The sequence below is a fragment of the Scedosporium apiospermum genome, assembly GCF_000732125.1.
Source record: "Scedosporium apiospermum strain IHEM 14462 chromosome Unknown SEQ_SAPIO_0033, whole genome shotgun sequence".
Taxonomy (NCBI): domain Eukaryota; kingdom Fungi; phylum Ascomycota; class Sordariomycetes; order Microascales; family Microascaceae; genus Scedosporium; species Scedosporium apiospermum.
The window spans coordinates 323,279-343,604 of record NW_015971734.1 but is presented as its reverse complement, the minus strand read 5'-3'; the positions used below and the strand labels follow the sequence as shown (position 1 = coordinate 343,604).

General features: G+C 53.9%; 4 protein-coding genes and 1 pseudogene across 4 annotated transcripts; 3 read left to right on the top strand and 2 right to left on the bottom strand.

The window, feature by feature from the left end:
* Positions 1-1,130: 1,130 nt before the first annotated feature.
* SAPIO_CDS0675 (putative clathrin heavy chain) lies at positions 1,131-6,561 on the top strand (the record flags this gene model as incomplete). The annotated part of the gene is made up of 4 exons (XM_016783399.1): positions 1,131-1,220; positions 1,369-1,734; positions 1,899-6,134; positions 6,196-6,561. 4 exons carry the CDS (start codon positions 1,131-1,133, stop codon positions 6,559-6,561), a joined length of 5,058 nt encoding a protein of 1,685 aa, XP_016646165.1.
* A 1,077-nt stretch (positions 6,562-7,638) lies between these two features.
* SAPIO_CDS0674 (putative dipeptidyl-aminopeptidase B) lies at positions 7,639-10,560 on the bottom strand (the record flags this gene model as incomplete). The annotated part of the gene is made up of 2 exons (XM_016783398.1): positions 7,639-7,754; positions 7,845-10,560. 2 exons carry the CDS (start codon positions 10,558-10,560, stop codon positions 7,639-7,641), a joined length of 2,832 nt encoding a protein of 943 aa, XP_016646164.1.
* Positions 10,561-11,561: 1,001 nt separating this feature from the next.
* On the top strand, positions 11,562-12,578 carry SAPIO_CDS0673 (annotated as a pseudogene; the record flags this gene model as incomplete).
* A 225-nt stretch (positions 12,579-12,803) lies between these two features.
* On the bottom strand, positions 12,804-13,358 carry SAPIO_CDS0672 (YjfJ protein; the record flags this gene model as incomplete). Its single annotated transcript, XM_016783397.1, has 2 exons — positions 12,804-13,144; positions 13,241-13,358. 2 exons carry the CDS (start codon positions 13,356-13,358, stop codon positions 12,804-12,806), a joined length of 459 nt encoding a protein of 152 aa, XP_016646163.1.
* Positions 13,359-18,281: 4,923 nt separating this feature from the next.
* Positions 18,282-19,427, top strand: SAPIO_CDS0671 (Arylamine N-acetyltransferase 1; the record flags this gene model as incomplete). Its single annotated transcript, XM_016783396.1, has 2 exons — positions 18,282-18,676; positions 18,758-19,427. The coding sequence occupies 2 exons, from the start codon at positions 18,282-18,284 to the stop codon at positions 19,425-19,427; spliced, it is 1,065 nt and encodes a 354-aa protein (XP_016646162.1).
* Positions 19,428-20,326: the final 899 nt, after the last annotated feature.

Below are 20,326 nucleotides of genomic sequence, written 5' to 3'. Positions count from 1 at the left end.
GATGTGTGAGAAGAGGCGAGATCGAATGCTGTTTTAGTTGTGTCGAAGCAATGATGATGCGAGTGAATGTCCCATGTCCGCTGTCAACTCATCGTGGTCTCCGTCTTAAACTGGGTCCAGAGCTCTGGTGTCCGTGCCCAGGCTTGAAATTATCCATCACGTGATAAGTATCGGTCAAACTATTGACCGGCCAACACTTTTCCTTCTCAGCCAATCGTTTGCTTTCCTTCCCTTGTGTGTTCGACACGTAATATCGACAGCCGCAAATCATAAAGAGGTGCCTGGGACAGGGAAGGAGCGGAAAGCAAAGGGAAAGGTACGTACCTCAAATCTAAGCTGGGCTGGAACTTGATGGACCTCTGCAATCAAAGTACAGAGGTACTTCAAAGGATGATTGCAGGTACATTAGAAAGTGCAAACCAAAGGTACCTACCCTACCAGAGACACACTGCCATAAAGCGACGAGGTACTTAGCTATAGGTACCGCCACATGCTCTGGGCTTTCCAGTTGATTGTCTGGTTCCTGTTCCCCCCTGGTTTCCCAGCAGCAGTAGGAGCGCTGCTGCTGGACGAAGCAGGTTCGCGAGTTGAACAGGTAAACCAAAAAAGTAACAACCTCATCATCCTCATCCTCTCCCAAATCTTCCCAACTTCTCCATCAATCCCTCCCCATCTTCCACCATCAACCACTTCTCTCCAACTGCAAGACCCTTGCCCTTCATTCCAGCCATTTTGAGCTGACCAGGTCTAATCTTTGGAATCTCTTGTAATTTCTTCGATTCTCCTGTTCCCTTAACCCCCCTTTTCTTCGTCTCCTTGCGATAGCCAGCAAGTTTCCCTATCCTTTTCCTCGTTTTGCCGCATGGGACCCGGGCGGTTTCACCAGCTTTCGCCCTCCTTCCCTAACCTTGCCAACGGATTCCAAATTCGAACGGCAACTGCGACCAACACGGGTCTGGCATAGGAACCTAGTTACCAGCTCGACGCTTTCCACGATTACCTGACTTCCGACCTCCCCGATCTGCTCCTCCCACCACCCTCTCTCCACATCGCGTCCGCATCCTCATCATCAATAGCCGCGCACCTCGATAATCCCGCGACACGATTCGAGAGCACAGCCTTGTTCCAACATGGCGCCGTCTCTCCCCATCAGCTTTACGGAGCTGGTACAGCTCACATCTGTTGGAATCGATCCCTCATCGATCGCTTTCAACTCATGCGTAGGTTTACCACCTTTTCATCTCCTCTCTACTGTCCCACGAACGATGGCATTTACCGACTTGCTGCATCCCGCTTCCATACATGCCTCCATCCTTTTATCCCCATACTTCCTGAAGCTTATCGGAGCTTGCTAACGGCCGTGCATAGACACTCGAATCAGATTCCTTCGTATGCGTCCAAGAGAAGAAGGGTGCCCAACCTGAGGTCGTCATCGTTGACCTAAAGAACGGAAACAATGTTATGAGACGCCCCATCAAGGCTGACAGTGCCATCATGCACTGGAACAAACAAATCATTGCCCTCAAGGCCCAGTCTAGGACTCTGCAGGTTTTCGATCTTGGCGCAAAAACGAAGCTCAAAGCTACCACGATGAACGAAGATGTCGAGTTCTGGAAATGGATTGACGAAAAGACTCTCGGCCTCGTCACCGATTCTAGCGTGTACCACTGGGACATTAATGATCCCACGCAAGCTTCTCCGGTGAAGGTTTTTGCCCGCCACGCTTGCTTGACGGTAAGTTTGCAATCGTAAAAAAAGGGGGGGGGGGGGGGGGGGGGCAAGGCTGTTTGGGGGCGCCACCGGTGGAGTTTGCTCAGCGGGTCATCTCCCAGGACGACAAAGACCATCAGTGTTTTTCGTTTGCCGTACTAATGCCTTTCTTTTCGTCTTCTTTCTAGGGCTGTCAAGTGATTAACTATCGCTCGAGCGCCGATGGCAAGTGGTCGGTCACCGTCGGTATCTCCCAAAAACAGGGCCGTGTTCGCGGTGACATGCAACTTTATTCCAGGGACCGGGGCATTAGCCAGGCTATCGAAGGCCATGCCGCTGGCTTTGGTACACTTCGTCTGGAGGGCGCGTCTCAAGATACCAAGGTCTTTGCCTTTGCCGTGCGCAACGAGTCCGGTATCGCCAAGCTTCACATCGTCGAGGTCGATCACCCCGAGGCCAATCCAGTTTACCAGAAGAAGGCTGTAGACATCTATTTCCCCGCCGAGGCCACAAACGATTTCCCAGTAGCCCTCCAAATCTCGCAAAAGTACGGCATCATCTACCTTGTCACCAAGTATGGATTCATTCACCTTTACGACCTCGAGTCCGGAACTTGCATTTTCATGAACCGTATCTCGAGCGAGACCATCTTTACGACGTGCCCCGACAGCGCTAGCAGTGGCATCGTGGGTATCAACCGCAAGGGCCAGGTCCTGTTCGTGACGATTGACGAGAACAATATGATTCCCTACCTCCTCCAGAACCCGGCCAACGCTGATATGGCTGTCAAGCTGGCCTCGCGTGGCGGACTCCCCGGTGCCGACGATCTTTATGCCAGGCAATTTGAGCAACTATTCGCCGCCGGCCAATACATGGAGGCTGCCAAGATCGCGGCCAACTCTCCTCGAGGCTTCCTCCGTTCGCCCCAGACTATTGACAAGTTCAAGCGTATCCCGGCTCAGCCCGGCCAAATGACATGGATTCTACAGTACTTTGGGCTCATTCTCGATAAGGGTGCGCTTAATAGGTTTGAGACCCTCGAGCTAGCTCAACCAGTCCTCGCACAGAATCGCAAGAACCTACTGGAGAAGTGGCTCAAGGAGGACAAGCTGGATTGCTCTGAACAGCTCGGCGATATGGTCCGAACCCACGACCTGAACATGGCGCTCGCTATTTACCTCAAGGCGAACGTCCCACACAAGGTCGTCGCGGGGTTCGCCGAGACAGGGCAGTTCGACAAGATCCTCCCCTACTCTGCCCAAACAGGTTACAAGCCCGATTTTGTGCAGCTTCTCCAGCACATCGTTCGCGTCAACCCCGAGAAGGGCGCCGAGTTCGCTACTTCTCTTGCCAACAACGAGGGAGGCTCGCTTGTGGACATCGAGCGCGTCGTGGATATTTTCCAGTCCCAAGGCATGATCCAGCAAGCCACTGCATTCCTGCTTGATGCGCTTAAGGAGAACAAGCCGGAGCAGGGCCACCTGCAGACTCGTCTGCTTGAGATGAATCTTTTGAACGCGCCCCAGGTAGCCGACGCCATTCTGGGCAATGACATGTTTTCTCACTTTGACAAGGCTCGCATCGCCACCCTGTGCGAACAGGCTGGTCTTGCCCAAAAGGCTCTCGAGCTCTACGAGGATCCCGCCGCTATCAAGCGCGTCATTGTCGGCATTGCCGGCCTTCCCAACTTCAACCTTGACTGGCTTACCGGTTTCTTCGGCCGTTTGTCTGTCGAGCAGTCCCTCGACTGCCTCGACGCCATGATCAAGCACAACATTCGCCAGAATCTCCAGGCCGTTGTCCAGATTGCCACTAAGTATTCTGATCTCCTCGGCCCCGTCCGCCTCATCGATCTGTTCGAGAAGTACAAGACGGCCGAGGGTCTCTTCTACTACCTGGGCAGCATCGTAAACCTCTCCGAGGATCCCGACGTCCACTTCAAGTACATCGAGGCAGCCACCAAGTTGGGCCAGTTCAACGAAGTCGAACGCATCTGTAGGGACAGCAACTTTTACAACCCTGAAAAGGTGAAGAACTTCCTCAAGGAGGCCAAGCTTCCTGAGCAGCTTCCCCTCATCATAGTGTGTGATCGCTTCAACTTCGTTCATGATCTCGTCCTCTTCTTGTACCAGAATAAGCAGTTCCACGCCATCGAGTCGTACGTCCAGCGTGTCAATCCTGCTAGGACCCCCGCCGTCATTGGTGGCCTGCTCGACGTGGACTGCGAGGAGGACATTATCAAGAAGCTCCTCGCAACCGTCGATCCTTCTTTGGTCCCCATCGATGAGCTCGTCTCTGAGGTTGAGACCCGCAACCGCTTGAAGATTCTCTTGCCGTTCCTCGAGGCCACCCTCGCCGCGGGAAACCAGCAGCAGGCCGTCTTCAATGCTCTAGCCAAGATTTACATTGACTCCAACAATAACCCCGAGAAGTTCCTCAAGGAGAACGACCAGTACGATTCTCTCGTTGTCGGCAAGTACTGCGAGAAGCGCGATCCTAATCTCGCCTATATCGCCTACTCCAAGGGTCAAAACGACCTCGAGCTCGTCAATGTTACCAACGAGAACTCCATGTACCGTGCCCAAGCGCGATACTTGCTCGATCGTTCCGACCGCGAGCTTTGGATGTTCGTCCTCAGCGAGAATAACATTCATCGCCGCTCCGTCGTCGACCAGGTCATCTCGACTGCCGTGCCTGAATCCACCGATCCCGCCAAGGTGTCGGAAGCGGTTGCCGCGTTCCTCGCCGCTGACTTGCCTCTCGAGCTTATCGAGCTCTTGGAGAAGATTGTCTTGGAACCTTCGCCCTTCAGCGACAACCAGAACCTGCAGAACCTTCTCATGTTCACTGCTGCCAAGGCTGACAAGGGTCGTGTGATGGACTACATTCACCGTCTGGACGGCTTCAGCGCCCCGGATATCGCGTCGGCGTGTATTGACGTCGGCCTTTACGAGGAGGCGTTTGAGATTTTCAAGAAGACGGGCGATAACTCGGGCGCCGTCAAGGTCCTTGTCGATAATGTCGTTAGTATCGACCGCGCCCAGGCTTTCGCCGAGGAAGTTGACTTGGCCGAGGTCTGGAGCACCGTCGCCAAGGCCCAACTTGACGGCCTCCGCGTGAGCGACGCCATCGAGTCGTACATCAAGGCCGAGGACCCCAAGAACTACGAGGAGGTCATCGAGATTGCCGTGCGTGCCGGCAAGGATGCGGACCTCATCAAGTTCCTCCGAATGGCCCGCAAGACGTTGCGCGAGCCCGCCATCGACACGGCCCTTGCCTTCTGCTATGCCAGACTCGACCAGCTCATCGAGCTAGAGGACTTCCTCCGAGGCACTAACGTGGCCAACATCGAGGAGTCGGGTGACAAGGCCTATGCTGAGGGCTACTTCCAGGCGGCCAAGATTTTCTTCAGCAGCATCTCCAACTGGGCGAAGCTGGCCACCACCCTTGTTCACCTCGACGATTACCAGGCGGCCGTCGAGTGCGCCAGGAAGGCGAACAACATCAAGGTGTGGAAGGAGGTCCACGAGGCGTGCGTCGGCAAGAAGGAGTTCCGACTTGCGCAGATCTGCGGTCTCAACCTCATCGTTGACGCCGAGCAGCTTCAGGCCCTCGTCAAGCAGTACGAGTTCAACGGATACTTCGATGAGCTTATCAACCTTCTCGAGCAGGGTCTCGGCCTTGAGCGTGCGCACATGGGTATGTTCACGGAACTCGGCATCGCATTGTCCAAGTACCACCCCGAGAAGCTTATGGAGCACCTCAAGCTCTTCTGGAGCCGCGTCAACATGCCCAAGTTGATTCGCGCGTGCGAGGAAGCCAACCTCTGGCCCGAGTTGGTCTTTTGCTACTACCACTACGACGAGTTCGACAACGCCGCTCTCGCCGTCATTGAGCACCCTGAGAACTCGTGGGAGCATCAGCAGTTCAAGGAGATTGTCGTCAAGGTTGCCAACCTTGAAATCTACTACCGTGCCATCCGATTCTATCTCGAACAACACCCCTCGCTCCTCACCGACCTCCTCCAGTCCCTCACGGCGCGTATTGACGTCAACCGAGTCGTCAAGATGTTCCAGAAGAACGACGACTTGCCTCTGATCAAGCCTTTCCTGCTCAACGTGCAGTCTCAGAACAAGCGTACCGTCAACGACGCCATCAACGACTTGCTCATCGAGGAGGAGGACTACAAGACGCTTCGTGACTCTGTTGAGAACTACGACAACTACGATGCCGTGGCCCTTGCCTCGCGACTCGAGAAGCACGATCTCATCTTCTTCCGCCAGATTGCAGCTAACATCTACCGCAAGAACAAGCGATGGGAGAAATCGATCACGCTGTCCAAGCAGGACAAGCTTTTCAAGGATGCCATCGAGACGGCGGCCATTTCCGGCAAGGCCGAAGTTGTCGAGGAGTTGATCCGATACGTAAGTGCGATCATCTGTGTCTTGAAAACAAAGCCCGCGACTAACCCCCTTTTGTCTATAGTTCGTTGATATCGGTAGCCGAGAATGCTATGTCGGCATGCTCTACGCCTGCTACGATCTCTTGCGACCTGACCTCATCCTCGAGCTTTCTTGGCGCAATGGCCTCAACGATTTCACCATGCCGTACATGATCAACATGCTTAGCCAGCAAACCAAGGAGCTCTCTCTTCTCAAGGCTGACAACGAAGCCCGAAAGGCCAAAGAGAAGGAGCAGGAGAAGGACGAGAGCAACGCCCCCATCCTCGGCACCGGTCGACTCATGATCACGGCCGGCCCCACTGGAGCCATGGGACAACCCTCGGCGTCCCCAGTACCTTTCCAGCAGACCAACGGGTTTGCGCCGCAACCAACTGGTTTTGGGTACTAGGGGATTGTGCCGCCAGGGTGGGGCGCAGCCTCTGCGTTATCCCCTTATCCAATGTACCAATATTATCTTTACCCCCGTCATCGACAAGTGACACCGCCGGCAACCTATCCCGTCAACTATGCACAGCCACCTGCCTCTTTCCAGGGGGCAGGGGCATGCCATTGTCCGGCGGGTTAGCAGAGAATGGGATACAGCATGGAGCATAGTGGTTTCTCTTTTTCTTTTATTGAGTTTCAAGTGTATTTTTTCTTCTCATGAGGCACATGGAGGGTTGTAAAAAATGAATTGCAAAAGAATGGGGGATATCTCAGGATGCGCAACCCAGACATACGCAAGGGATGGTAAAGAGGTCTTACTTATTTCCTTATTTTTCCAAACATGTTCTTATGAACCTTGCTGTTACTGTTTGATTCTCTCTTGAGAAAGAGGAGGATGGAGCAGGACTTGGCTGTTTTCTGTACTGTGCATTTGTTTATTGCTTCTTCCCTCCCTTGATGTAATATGACGTGCCCTAGTTCCTTCAATATCTGCTTTTTGCCACCTTACCACCTTACCTTCATAATGTGTCCTTTATTCGTGGCCTTCATTGATGGAAGGGTCCTCGGGCTGAGGAAAGAATGTTTCATTCCCTTCCCTTCCCGTCTGTCTGGTTCAGGGGAGGGAGTATTACTCTTAATTCCAAGGCGTGTTCTTGTATGATTACCATATTTAATTGACTGGACATGCCTTATCACTACTTCCGTCGAGGTGCAGTTGCAGCCTTCAAAAGCCCTGGAACAAGCGTGAACTTGGAAGATTCAAGTCCAACCGAAAGGGAGGCAACATGTTGGGTTAACAAAGTACGAGGCGGAATACTCCAACGTCAAGTCTAACATTGAAGTTCCCCAAAAAGAATGCTACACGACGACGCCGCCAAAGAATTTCCAATAAAGGCGAGAGTCCAATGCACTAATATACTGAAAAGAAAAATTAAAAAACAAGGCTCCAGCAAAAAAACTCCCAACTCCCAAACCTGATAGCCTAAGGCTTATAACACAAATCGTAGTTCTTACAGCTCTTTTCCCGCCGCTTCGAGAACTAGTTCTTCACCTCGTCTCTCTCTATCTTCCTTTTCTTCGCCTCTTGCTTTGGCTTGGGATTCCGAAGACGAACCCACTCGCCATTGAAGGCGTTGATGAGCCAGTCCGTTAGGCCTGTGAGAGCGCGTTAGCAGGTGATCTTCAATCTCGGGGGGTAGAAAAGAAAAAGAAGGAGGCGAAGAAGTAAAGAAAATGGAAACCCACGATGATATAACGCCGAATTCGCCTTGTGGAAATAAATCCCATGATTGCTATCCGGGTAAACGTGCACATCATAATTCCTCGCCCCCGCCAAATCCAACTCATCCAGCAACTTGAGTGTATTCTGCACATGGACGTTATCGTCCGCCGTCCCGTGCATGATCATGAACCTCACGATCCCGCCGCTACCGTCCGTGGGACCGGCAAGCGCCGACGCGTTGGAAATGGCCGTTGCTGCGTAACCCTCGGGGTTCTCCTGGGGCGTGCGCATGTACCGCTCCGTATAGATGGAGTCGTAGAGCCGCCAGTCCGTGACGGGGGCGACTGCCACGCCGTAAGAAAAGGTCTCGCCCGCGTCGACTTCGAGGGTCTTGAGGGTGTTGAACCCGCCAAAGGACCAGCCCCAGATGGCGAGGCGGGACGGGTCGATGTAGGGTTTGGCCGCCCAATGTTTCCCCGCGGCGATCTGGTCGTGGGATTCCCACCGCCCGAGGTTCCCGCGGATGAGCACGCGGGCCTTGCGGCCTATGAAGCCCGTCCCGCGGCCGTCGACCGTGACGACGACGTAGCCCAGGGAAGAGGCGACGAAGGATTGGTAGTTCACTGAGAAGCGCTTGTTGACCTGTTGCGACCCGGGGCCGGAATACTGGAAGAAGAGCACGGGGTACTTTCGTGCGGGGTTGAAATTGGGCGGCAGACGCTCGACGTAGTTGAGGTGCACGCCGTCGACTTCGACAGTTCCGTAGCGCAGGGCGGGGACGTCGTACGTCTTGACCATGCGCCTTAGCTTCTCGTTCGTCTCGAGGACGTGTTCGTAAGGCGGGTCGTCGGGGTTATTGCTGGGCGTGCTGACGACCTTGTGCCAGGGGACGGAGGGGCCTTGGTAATTGAGGAGTGCGTAGCCGGCGCCGCTGGAGAAGGAGACGCCGTAGTATGCTTCCTCGGTGACGTTCGTCACGGGCGTGAGGTCCGTTCCGTCGAGCTTGACGCTGTAGACGTGGCGTTGGATGGAGGATTCCTTCGTCGAGACGAAGTAGACGAGGTTATTCGCAAGATCGATAGCAGAGGGCGCGTTGACAACTTCCCAGTCTCCCGAGGTGAGGATCTTGGGCTCCGGGTTATCCAGCGGAGTAAAGTAGGCGAGGTGGTCCCCGAAACCGGCGAGAACGGTGTCAACGTATCCGGCCTCGGGTCGGCCGTTGGCGGGATCAGCGGGGATATACTTGGGCTCGGATCTCTCGAACCAACCGCCGTCGATATCCTTGACGTCCACCGTCCTCACCGTCTTGCCCGCGCGCGCTTTCGGATCGATGAGCACGACTCGGAGGACGTCGCTGATCCTGTTCGTCTCCTTGATGATGACCTTGTCGCCGGCCCAGAGCACGTTCGTAACGAGCCTGTCCGCCTCGTCGAACCCGCCGTCCACATTGACGGTAAACACCTCAGAGGCGTCGACGTCATAGAACTGCACGTCTACGACTGGATTCGGCGCCCCGGCCTTGGGATACTTGAGCCACTCCGTCTTTGGATACAACATATCATCTTCGCTCTTCTGGTCTACAGGAGGCTCGATGAAGAAATCGACAGGATACTCGGGCACCTCCGTCTCGTTTGCGCGGAAAACGGCGATGAACTTGCCGTCGTCGGACCACCACGTCCCCTGGTTGCTACCGAAGATCTCCTCCTCGAACACCCAGTCGGGGATGCCGTAAAACACGTTGGGGCCTCCATCGCGGGTGATCTGGCGGACCTTCTTGTTGCTGCCGCGCGCGTCGAGGGTCCGGAGGTACAAGTTGTTGTCCTTGGTGAAGGCGATGGCGTCGCTCTGGGGGCTCCAGATGGCGAAGCGCACGACGGAGGTGACGTCGAGGGGGTCGAGGGGTTCGAGCTCCTGGGTCTCGACGTCGAGGATATAGTATACGGCGGAGAAGGAATGGCGCCAGACGCTTTTGGTCCTGGTGGCGATGAGGACCTTTTTCAGGTTGCGGCTCGGCCAGACTTTTTCGGGGTGGATGAAGTCGTCGCCGTACTTTAGAGAAGAGGACTTGATGAGCGTGCGGCTGGCGGCAATAGACGGATCTTCGGCCTTGGTAGAATCCTTGACAGAATCGTCGCCGCCCTTCAAGGTACGAATGTCCTCGACGACGAGGTAGTCCTTGCCAGCAGCGCCCTGCTGAAGCAGTAATCCATCCTCGTTGTCGGGCCCGGGAACCCAGCTAATAGAGTGGCTCGCAGGGGCCCATTCGTATCCCAGCACCTGCTCCAACGTGACGGGGTTACCGGTCGCCGGCTTAAGGCCAATCGCGGCACCATCAGGTTCGATAACCCCAGCACCGGCGGCCTTGGACCGTCCCGCCGAGAGGAAGGCGAACAGGGCCACGAACCACGCCGTCGTCAGAATAGCGGCAAGCGCGCCAATGGCCCTACACCACCGTTTGTCCATCCCACGGGTCTGGATACGGGCTCCAGGTGCGAGGAATCGCGCCGTCTCGAGATCGCCGTCGGGATCGTCATCTTGCGGGTCGTCCCTGAGAGGGTCGTCGTCGTAGGGTCGGCGGGAGGCGGCCTCGTAGGCTAGCTTTTCGTTGAGGCGCTGCTCGATTCGCTCGAAGACGAGGCTGGTGGTGGAGACGGAGGAGAGGGTCTCTTCGGAGGATCTGCTGTCGTAGGGGTCTTCGAGCTTCGAGGTTGAACTCGGAGGAGAGTCTCGAGGAGCCATCGTGATGGGCGGGAGCGGTGGTGCGAGAGTCTGCCTGGCAAGAATGGGAGAGCTACCGTCTGTTCACGCGATAGCCATGTACGGACCAGGGGAGAGACTATGCCCGATGTGGGAGAGATCGTGAAGGACGGTTGGGATCTAAAGGAGCTCGAAGCAAAGGCCGTATCTCGGTGCACTCCGGTAAAATACAAGAAAAGATATGTGGCTATGTCGACAGGCTAGCCGAGATGGATTCGCCCATCAATTATACGGTAATTGATATCGGGCTGGTCCTCACGCGAGTTGGAGATGGGCACGAGTCAGTCGAAGCCAGGGAATAGTCAAGCATCAAAGGTACCATGTAATTAGACAAGCACGACACGATAGCGCAAGCAACTCAGGAGCTGATGAAGGTACCACCTGTCAACAGCCGGCGCTTCCAACCCTTCAGCTCAAACCTCAGCTTCTGGAGTTTCTCAGCGATCATGATGGCTTCATTTCCAACAGCTTGCGAAGGAAAAGAAAAACAAGAATAAATAAATATCCAAAAAGACCGGAACTTTATAAACATCAACAGAATATAGCGAGACCCGAACTCAATTCTCATCATCCTAAAATCCATGATCCGAAACCAAAATCAGTTCCCAGGTCGGGATCCGGAAGACCCATCACCAATCCCGGACCCTGCGAGGCACACACACGGACGAAACCCCGCCCGATCGCGCCATTGGCCGTGGTACAAAGAACAGGATATTTATTCTCCCCATTGGACGTAACGAAGATGGGTGGCTTGATTGTTTATAACATCTGAGGGAAAAGAGTGTGTTCCTGTCGGATGGCTGACGTCAATAACTTGGACTTATACCTGATCTATATGAAGGGAGGTAATTCGCCCTGCCCATCAAACCTATCAACTTTCCATCATCTTCTCGCTAGCCTCAACCAGCCTCAACATACAGCACAAATCTCCTCCCAATCTATTCCCAATTAATCCATCAATTCCCTCACACCAAGTCATCGCGATGGCCCAATCCATGCAATCCTGGCAACTCTCCGGCCCCGGCCCCGTCGCCACCACCCTCACCCTCAACACCATCCCCAAACCTTCCCCGGACGCCCTCCAACCCGGCGAAGTCCTCGTCAAAGTCGCCCGCGCAAGCCTCAACCCTGCCGACTACAAAGCCCCCGAACTCGGTTTCGTCACCAAAGCCCTTTTCTCGTACCCCAAACCCCTTGGTATGGACCTCAGTGGTCGCGTAGTCGCCGTAGGCCCGGAAGTCGAGGACACCAAGATCGGCGACGTTGTTCTCGCGCGCGTGGACCCCTTCGGTTCGCAGGGGGCGCTTTCGGAGTATGTCGTTGTGGAGAGGGAGGCGTATGCTTCTCTGCCGGCGACGTTTGATCTCGACAAGGCCGCTGGGGCGCCGACTGCTGCTTTGACGGCGTATCAAACCATAGCTCCGTATGTCAAGAAGGGGGACCGCGTTTTTCTGAATGGTGGCTCCGGGGGCGTTGGGTCGTACGGTATCCAAATTGCCAAGATTCTAGACTGTCATGTAACCGTTACCTGCTCGACGGGCAAAGCCGACCTCTGCCGCAATCTCGGCGCCGACGAAATAATCGACTATAAAACGACGGACGTCATCGCCAAGCTCGCCGAAGGGGGGAAGGTCTTCAGCCTCGCGGTCGACAACGTCGGCAACTCGCCGCCGAACCTGTACGGCCGGAGCCACGATTTTCTATTACCCGACGGCAACTTCGTCTTCGTGGGCGGGTCCATGTCGGCGAGCAGCGTTGCGTCTCTGCTCAAGAATCGACTTCTTCCCGGGTTTCTAGGCGGTGGGAAGCGTAAGTTTTCGACGTATTTGACGAAGAATAGCCGGAAGGACTTGTCTCAGCTTGCGGCTTGGTTCTCGGAGGGGAAGTTGGATACCGTGGTTGATTCGGTGTATGATTTCGGGGAGGTGCAGCAGGCTTTTGAGCATTTGAAGAAGGGGTCCAGCGCTGGGAAGATCATCGTTCGCATTGAGAAAGATTAGATGAACTGTGGGCCCGGATGCCGGCTTCAGATTAGGCTGGAGATGTCGGGTTATTTAGTCTGCGATGTCGCGAATACCACCGAAAAATCAGTGCACAATACTATCTCAACATGAAGGATTTCATTATGGCCTTGGAATTTACAACTTCAACTCTTTCCCTGCCCTTTCCCAAACCAAAACCCAGCGCCTGAAAACCCCAAAAAAGAAAAACGAAAGCTGCCAACCCTACTTCGCAAGCTGCGGCACCTCAGCGGCACTCTCATCAATCTTCTCCACCAAACACGCCGTCCCATATGCGCAAACCTGCGCAAACCCGCCCAAATCACCAGCGTCGAACCTCAAACAGATGACGGCGTTTCCGCCGCGGGCCTTGGTCTCGGCGACGACGCGGCTGATGGCGTCGTTCCGGCAGCTGTACAGCATGGAGGTGAACCAGCGGAGCTCGCCGCCGGCGACGGACTTGAGGACCATGCCGAAGGAGGCGGCCCAGTTGCGGGAGCGGACGGTGAGGCCGTAGACTGCGCCGAGGACTTTGACGATGCGGTAGCCTGTGATGTCGAACATGGCTGGGAGAGGGTTAGTATAGAAAATAAGAAAATAAATACAATAATTAAGGAAAAGGGGTAATGCGTTGTTAGAGAGGGGTTGAGGGTTGGTCTCACTTGTTGTGATGACGCCGTCAGTCTCGGTAAAGCAGTGGAGGTCGGAGAGGGAAGGGGGGATATCGGTGGCGTCGCCGAGACGCTTTTCAGAGTCTTTTTGCCCGGCTGAGAAGCTCATGTTGGAAGTTGAAGAGAGACGTTGAGATGAGTTATATATAGTCAAGTTTCAATGCTGGCTTATGTCGTGTGTGTTGCCAGAGCAGGGTGTAAGTGATATAAGTCAATTGATGTCAATGTGGATATCAGGATTCTCAAGAAGTAAAGACTACAATGATGGAAAGAAATGGGACAAGAATAAAAAGACAAAGTTATCCGTCTCAAGAGGAAGAAGCAAGCTCTTATATACCCGTTTATTTCTCTATTTCATTTCCCCATCTCTCGCGTCGAGTATGACCCGAGTTGAGCTCGAGATATCAGGATATTCCTCAAAATGAGGCCGTCTACTGGTAGTGGTGGTTCGTATTTCGTATCGTGCCCTCTGCGGTACTCGATCCCGAGGTGGTCCGCCCGCCATTGCCAAGGTACCAAAACGAGGAGAACTGGTTCCATTCCAACTTGCAAGTGGTCGCAGAAGAGCGCACAGCGCTTCCCCCGTATTCCCTGTAGGTGTGCAATGACACGCTGGTCCAGGGTTTACATGCTCACTTTCCATCCCTGCCCGCCCTACTCAATCGGCACCTGGGATCCGCCCTGTCCCAATTCAGGGACACGGACAGGCAAGGGACGATGGACAGACGTCAGACATTGGCGGATCAGTCGTTTTCACAGCCCGCCTCCTCTTGGTAGTACAATGTAATAACTCATTGATGGAGCCGTCCACTAAGATCCACTCATCCGCCTCGTACTCGTCGGGTTCTGCCAGTCTCACGCAAACCCGGCCTTGGCTGGACATTAATACTGAAGTTGATTAACACCCAAGACCCCGCCAAACCCCCGGATTCACCGCCCGTGGCCTAATGACCTCTCCGATGAACCCCCCAAATCCACTGGTCTATCCCGAAGCCAGGGTCGGAGAATCACGCCCTGGCTCAGCCCGCCCTAATCTTCAAACCCCGGTCCGCCGATGACCGACTTGAGATCCCTGTGCTGTAACACCGGCCAACCCCTCTAATGAGCTATTCACCCACATCAACTTGCCCCGTCGGACCTATTACATTCCAATTTTCTTCTCTCCTTGGCCCACTGAATAAACCGCTCTTCGACCAGGTCGTTTCGGACCAGATCGTAGTGTGATTCTCCCCTTCCCTGCTCCATCATGACCACCCAGAAAGCCTCCTGCTAGTGTTATCCTCATGTTAGACCCCGCCCGCACTGCGGCCTCTGCGGCAGCTCAATCAACCTCGATGAACCATGTGTTATCCGCAAGTTCTCCCCCCTTCACTCCTTCCAGAAAGGAAAATCTTTCTTATTCTAACTTATTAGCCAAGTGCTACTGAGAAACACGGGCTCTGCGCCCTCATTGCGCCGCACATCAACGTTCAAGTTCCCTGACTATACGCCAGGTGACCAGATCGTAGACGGAATGCTCCTTTGTCGGCAATCGGGTTGTGGCATGTGTGCCACGTCGGCTGAATTGTCTCATGAATCATCAACTGTCCATTCCGAGTGTCTCGAGGTTGTTGAAGACCGGTTAGATCAGGAACGCTTGTGGGCTGCTACATCCTGGTGGACTCCGTCGCAGCGGGCTCCCAATCTCCGCCTCGAGGTAGGGGATATTAGGCCAGATCCCTCATTAGCATCTGCCCTTGCCCTAGGGAGGCTGAATGACCTCCCGCTCGAAATATTCGGTGTGATCCAGGGGTATTTGTCAGGAAGCTGGTTCTGGCGGTGTAGCGCAGCTCTCGACGCAGCTCGACTCCTACGCATCGCCCCAGTAGACGAACTCTCGGTTCCTTTACGGCGCGTTGCGGCTTGGGAACGTGGACATCGTCCAAAAATCACGGAACGTGCTTCCAGTGAACTCCGCATCATGCAGTTGACGATTGACTCGCGCGGCTCCTTCCCTTTCCTGCTGCCCTTTGCTACCTCCCTCAATAAGAATAGGATTAACTTTTCTTGACTTCTGGTTTTCAACCTGCTCCTTATCCTATTTCCCCTTCTACTCTTCCTAACACCCAGCATTCCAAGATTTCTACGAGTCGAGACACCGACAGAACGATTGAAACCATGGATCGAGAGACACCAGACGCCGAAGGCGCAGCCGCCCCGAAGCCGCCCCGAAGCCGCCGAAGTCAGTGGAGGCCGCCACGCGGTATCTCACCAAATATATCGTCGGGTAACCCGTGCATCTCTGGGAGAATTTCCGGGGAGAAGAGATTCGCCAAATCCTCGACGCCCTATCCCTCAATTCGAGGGAGGCGGCGAATTCCCAGGGTAAACTGTACAATCGCACATTCAGAACTCTTTCGGGGAAGCGCAAACCCCATCGATTTGAGTGGTTGGCTTACCTCCTGACTCTAGAGGAGAATCCAATCCCAGAGGCGTTGGTGACAACTTGTATTGAACAGGGTTGGATGGACCTCTTCACCTTTGATGGGGCATCAGGCAGATCGAGAGGCTGGCTCCAAGACCGGCCTATAAGCTTCAATGCACCGGCCGCCTCGCGTTCCTCATCCTTGATGCCGACAAGATCCAAGGTATCGCGGTACACTTTAAAGTAGGCCTTGCTATCTGCCAAACTATGAATGTTCTCTAACTTTTTTTTTCTTTTTCTTCTTTTTTTCAAGTTTCGACTTGCCCGTTTAGAGTTGCTCACAACAGTCCGTGGGCTTCACTTCTGGGACACCTCTTCGCCTCCCGACCTGGAGAAATGTCTCCCTTGGCCCACTCATCTCACCAGCCCAATGCGGTTCCGGACCATCGAGCCGCGCAAGATAACCGCGATTACACTTATTTTTCACCATGTTGAAATCTACGCCATCCACGCCCATACTCCTCTTTCTCCATGCACCAAACCATCAATTTCTCAACTGTCCCCTGAACTCCAGCGGTCCGCGGTCTGGATATACATCCCAAACCCGCAAGGGACTCTGTTCTTTGGCGTTTGGAAAGCACCATTAGGAAGCGCGGTCGGCTTACTTGTGAGTTTATTTTTTAATAGTTTCAGGCCATCCCGTCTTGACAGGTCTAATTTAACAGAGCGCCAGTTCCAATTGAAGCTCGCTGGTGATGTCATCGTCCACCGAGCTCCAATATGGGGTGGAGCAACGTTCGAATTCCGGATGAAAGCTTCACCAGTAAGCCTTATTCACGACGTAGCCGAAGACCTACTACCCATCTCTGTCATCGGTGCTTATAGCGAACCGCCCTACGACCTACCGATGGACCCAGAGTTTCGCTCTTTCACTAAAGATCCTCCAATCGGAAACTCATGTTTCTCCGTAGCCAGCCTCGATAATGTCCATCGTGTTAGCGTTTTCTATCACGAACAAATGGGGTTCTGCGTGGGAATGTTGCTTGAATACGAGAACGGTGGGCAGCGGTCGCTCGGCCAGTGCCGGATAGGCGTCGATCCAGTCACATCTTACAGGAAACCTGCGCGCATTTGCCTGCTGCGACGGCGGTATCCTGAGGGCGGAGCACAGCTGAGGCCTCGGGCCACGAACGTACGGATCTCGGAGAGGGATGAGTGTGAGCATAAGCGGGATGAGGGTGGACAGGACTGGACTTGTTTCCCGATGCGTGGAGCGTTGGAATTCTGGTTTTCATCCGAAGAAACGCAGTTGACGGTGAATGTTGACCGGCACTTGCATTGACGCCGGTCCAGATAGCTGGTTTGGCGGGATGTGTCTAGTTTTATATCACAGACTCAGCCGACAGTTGTGGTTTTCAAGAGAGAGACTCTTGGAAGCGGGTATTCTGGCCGAGGACCGCCACAGACTTCTTCCGACAAGACGTCGTGCTTTAAAGTTAAGCAACCTCTACTCTTCCTCTATAGAGGCATTATATTTCTATTATAGCATAGCTAATGCATAGATCAATATATAAACGGCTACTATGCCAGGCTAGTGTGCGTTTCCAGCCGATGTATAGGATACTCAAGGCCTGCTGGGACGAAGAGGATGTCGTTGCTCAGTTTAAAAACAAAACCCGAACGTGGAAGTGCTTGCGGCCCATTAAGATCCTCTCACCCAATCTCGCCAACCTAAAAGCACGTAATGGCCGAAGTGTAATACATCAAATCTAGGACGACATAAGTCAAACCCCGGATTAGCCACCGAACGATCCCCGGTAAGTCATAACCCCCATCAGCCTCATCAGCCCCGACCAGCCCGTCCATCAGCCGGCAGGGTCCTTCCGACGCCCGGCTCGCCCGAAACTATGTCTGGCGGCTCAGCGCTAACGTCATCTCCCGTCCGCGGGTACGATACCCTAACTTTCAAATCCCACAGCCGCCGGTCAGCCGCACCTTATGCGGCTGCTATGCGGCTGCTGCCTATTAGCTAAAAATGCACGAATCTCGATTGGGAGAAGGCGAAAGAAGAAATCCAGAAGAAAAGAAAAAAAAATCATCAATGTAAGACCGAAGCCCCAAAAGCCCGCAATCTCCCCGACTTGGCTCTCCGAAAGCAGCCTTAGCCGAATCATCGCTAGTCATATGCCCCAAGCCACTACACCTTAATGAAGCATTTTTGATAGATGGATTCGAAAAGGTTCCTCCCCCACAGATTAATAATTCACATTTTTTGGAATTTGAAACCGTTTTGCCGACATTTGATATATTTGAGAAGCACAATGAATTGACCTCGTGCGTAATACGAATTGATCCGAGAAACCGTCTTGGTCCTTCCTCCCTCTTGAAACGGGCGGAGCGACATCGTGCAGACCTACACAGATTCGTCATAGATTCTGGCACGCCCTCTTTTTCTTCTTCCACCTGTATATATATTTACATACATTCTTCTGTAACTACCACGTCCCCCCTCTCCTCCGATTCATTTCTTCTCCCTTCGTTTCTTACTCCCCAAGACTTCCCCAATACAGAAGAAAAAAAAAGAGAAAAGGGAAGAGGATAAGATAAGAACGAAACAGAAAGGCGAACATGGCCACCTATACCCCCTCCCAAATCGCCTCCTACCTAACCCACATCTCCTTCCCTCCCCCCTTCTCTCCTACCTCCCTCCCCGAACCAACCCTCGCCAACCTCAACCGCCTCGTAGACCACCACCTCGCCGCCGTCCCCTTCGAGTCCATCTCCCTGCACTACTCCCCGACCCGTAAACTCTCCGTCGACCCGGACGATCTCTTCCGCAAGATCGTCCGTCCCGGAAGTGGCGATGATGCCGCCGATGACGGAGACCACCGGGGTGGATATTGTATGGAAGTGAACACTTTTTTGGGCGGCGTTCTGCGCGGGTTGGGGTATGATGTTCTTTCTGTGGGTGGGAGGGTGAGCTTTGCGACGACAGGGAAATCTGGCGAAGGCTTCTCCGGCTGGTAAGACACACGCTTCCTGTTGCCCTTCCCTGTATATATCTCTATTTCTTCCCAACCCTCAACAACTAACATGAAACTTAGGAGCCACATGGCCAACATCGTAACCCTCAACTCAACCCACTACCACATAGACGTAGGCTTCGGCCTCAACACACCCCCCTTCCCAGTCCCCTTCCCTCCCGTGCCCCTCTCCTCACCCACCCCTCTAACACCCCATCCGACCTCCACCGTCCTCAACCGCAAACTCACCCAGCAGCCCCTCCTCTCCACCTCCCACCCCTTATCCCCTCCCGTCTGGATCTACCACCATCGCGCGCGCGAATCCGACCCTTGGATCCCGGGCTATACCTTTTCGGCTATCGAGTTCCACGAGGAGGATTATAGGGTTATGAATCTTATGACAATGACCTCGCCCGCGTCCTTCTTCGTCCAGTCTGTCATCTGCGTACGGACGTTCCTCTCCAACGAGGCCCTTCCGAAAACTATAGGTGGGGAAGAAGCGAAGTCATCTGCCGAGGGAGAGGAAGAGCCCAGGCGAGCAGGCCAGATCGTTCTCTTCAACGACGAGGTTAAACTCCGCCGTTTGAAGCCCGGGTTCGAGGACGAGTACGGCGAGTACGTGGTCATTGAGAAGTTCGAGTCTGAGGAGGCCCGCGTCGAGGCTTTGAGGAAGTGGTTTGGCATTCGGCTTTCCGAGGAGGAGAGGAGGGCCATTGTTGGGACGTCGACGGAGATTAAGGCGCCGGCGTGAGCGTCTTTGGGGCAGTTGGGGAGAGGTCATGTTCGGGGAGGGGGTCTTGATGGATGGCATATTGGCATTTGATTTTATATAGTCATCACCGTGGCGTTGGCTGGATGAGTGCATCTTCGATATATACTTGGAAAATACAGCTCCATACACACCAAACGCACAGCATACATAACTTGAGATGAACCAAACGAGTCATCAATCGCCAACACTCGCTTCATACTGGTCCCTTGAAACAACAAGTCGCATAGCTACGACATCACAAAACAAAGTCAAACTAGGGTCACTCATAACCTCCTGCCACAGTCCGAAGACTCCAAAACAGAATGTGTCATTTTATCTAAAGTGACGCCCTCCTCTCACCCGCCTTTCCCAGAAAAAAACATGTCCCATGTGTAACCCAGTCCGTTAACCCAGGAAACTGCAAAGAAATAGAAGAAAAAAGAAGAGTAATAAAAGAAGAAGGGCTGAAAAAAAAAAAAAAAAGATGAAGAACACCTTAGTCCCATGTATGAGTTGTATGATGATATCCGTCTCCCTATTCCAATTTCCATCCTTTTCCCTTCCCTTTCCTTCCCTTTCCTTCCCTTCCTTACACACGACCCGACCCGCCGTTGTGCACCGTTCCTCACACCACATGTACCCGGGGTATCAAAGTCGAAAAACCGAAAACAAGGACTCGCCACGATGTGTCCGGCGGGCCAAAGATACCTCCCGCCTTAGATCTTAGCTAGATTTTGGCTCCTCTCTAGTGGACGAATGATCGCCAGCTAATTGTCCCGCAGCATAATCAGTACTCAGCCGTTTGGCCCCACCCATTCCCACATAGTCTAATTTGAGAGAACGACGCCGCCCCCCATCGAAGCATCAAAGCGGAGCTGCCTCGAGATCCGCCGCGCCTG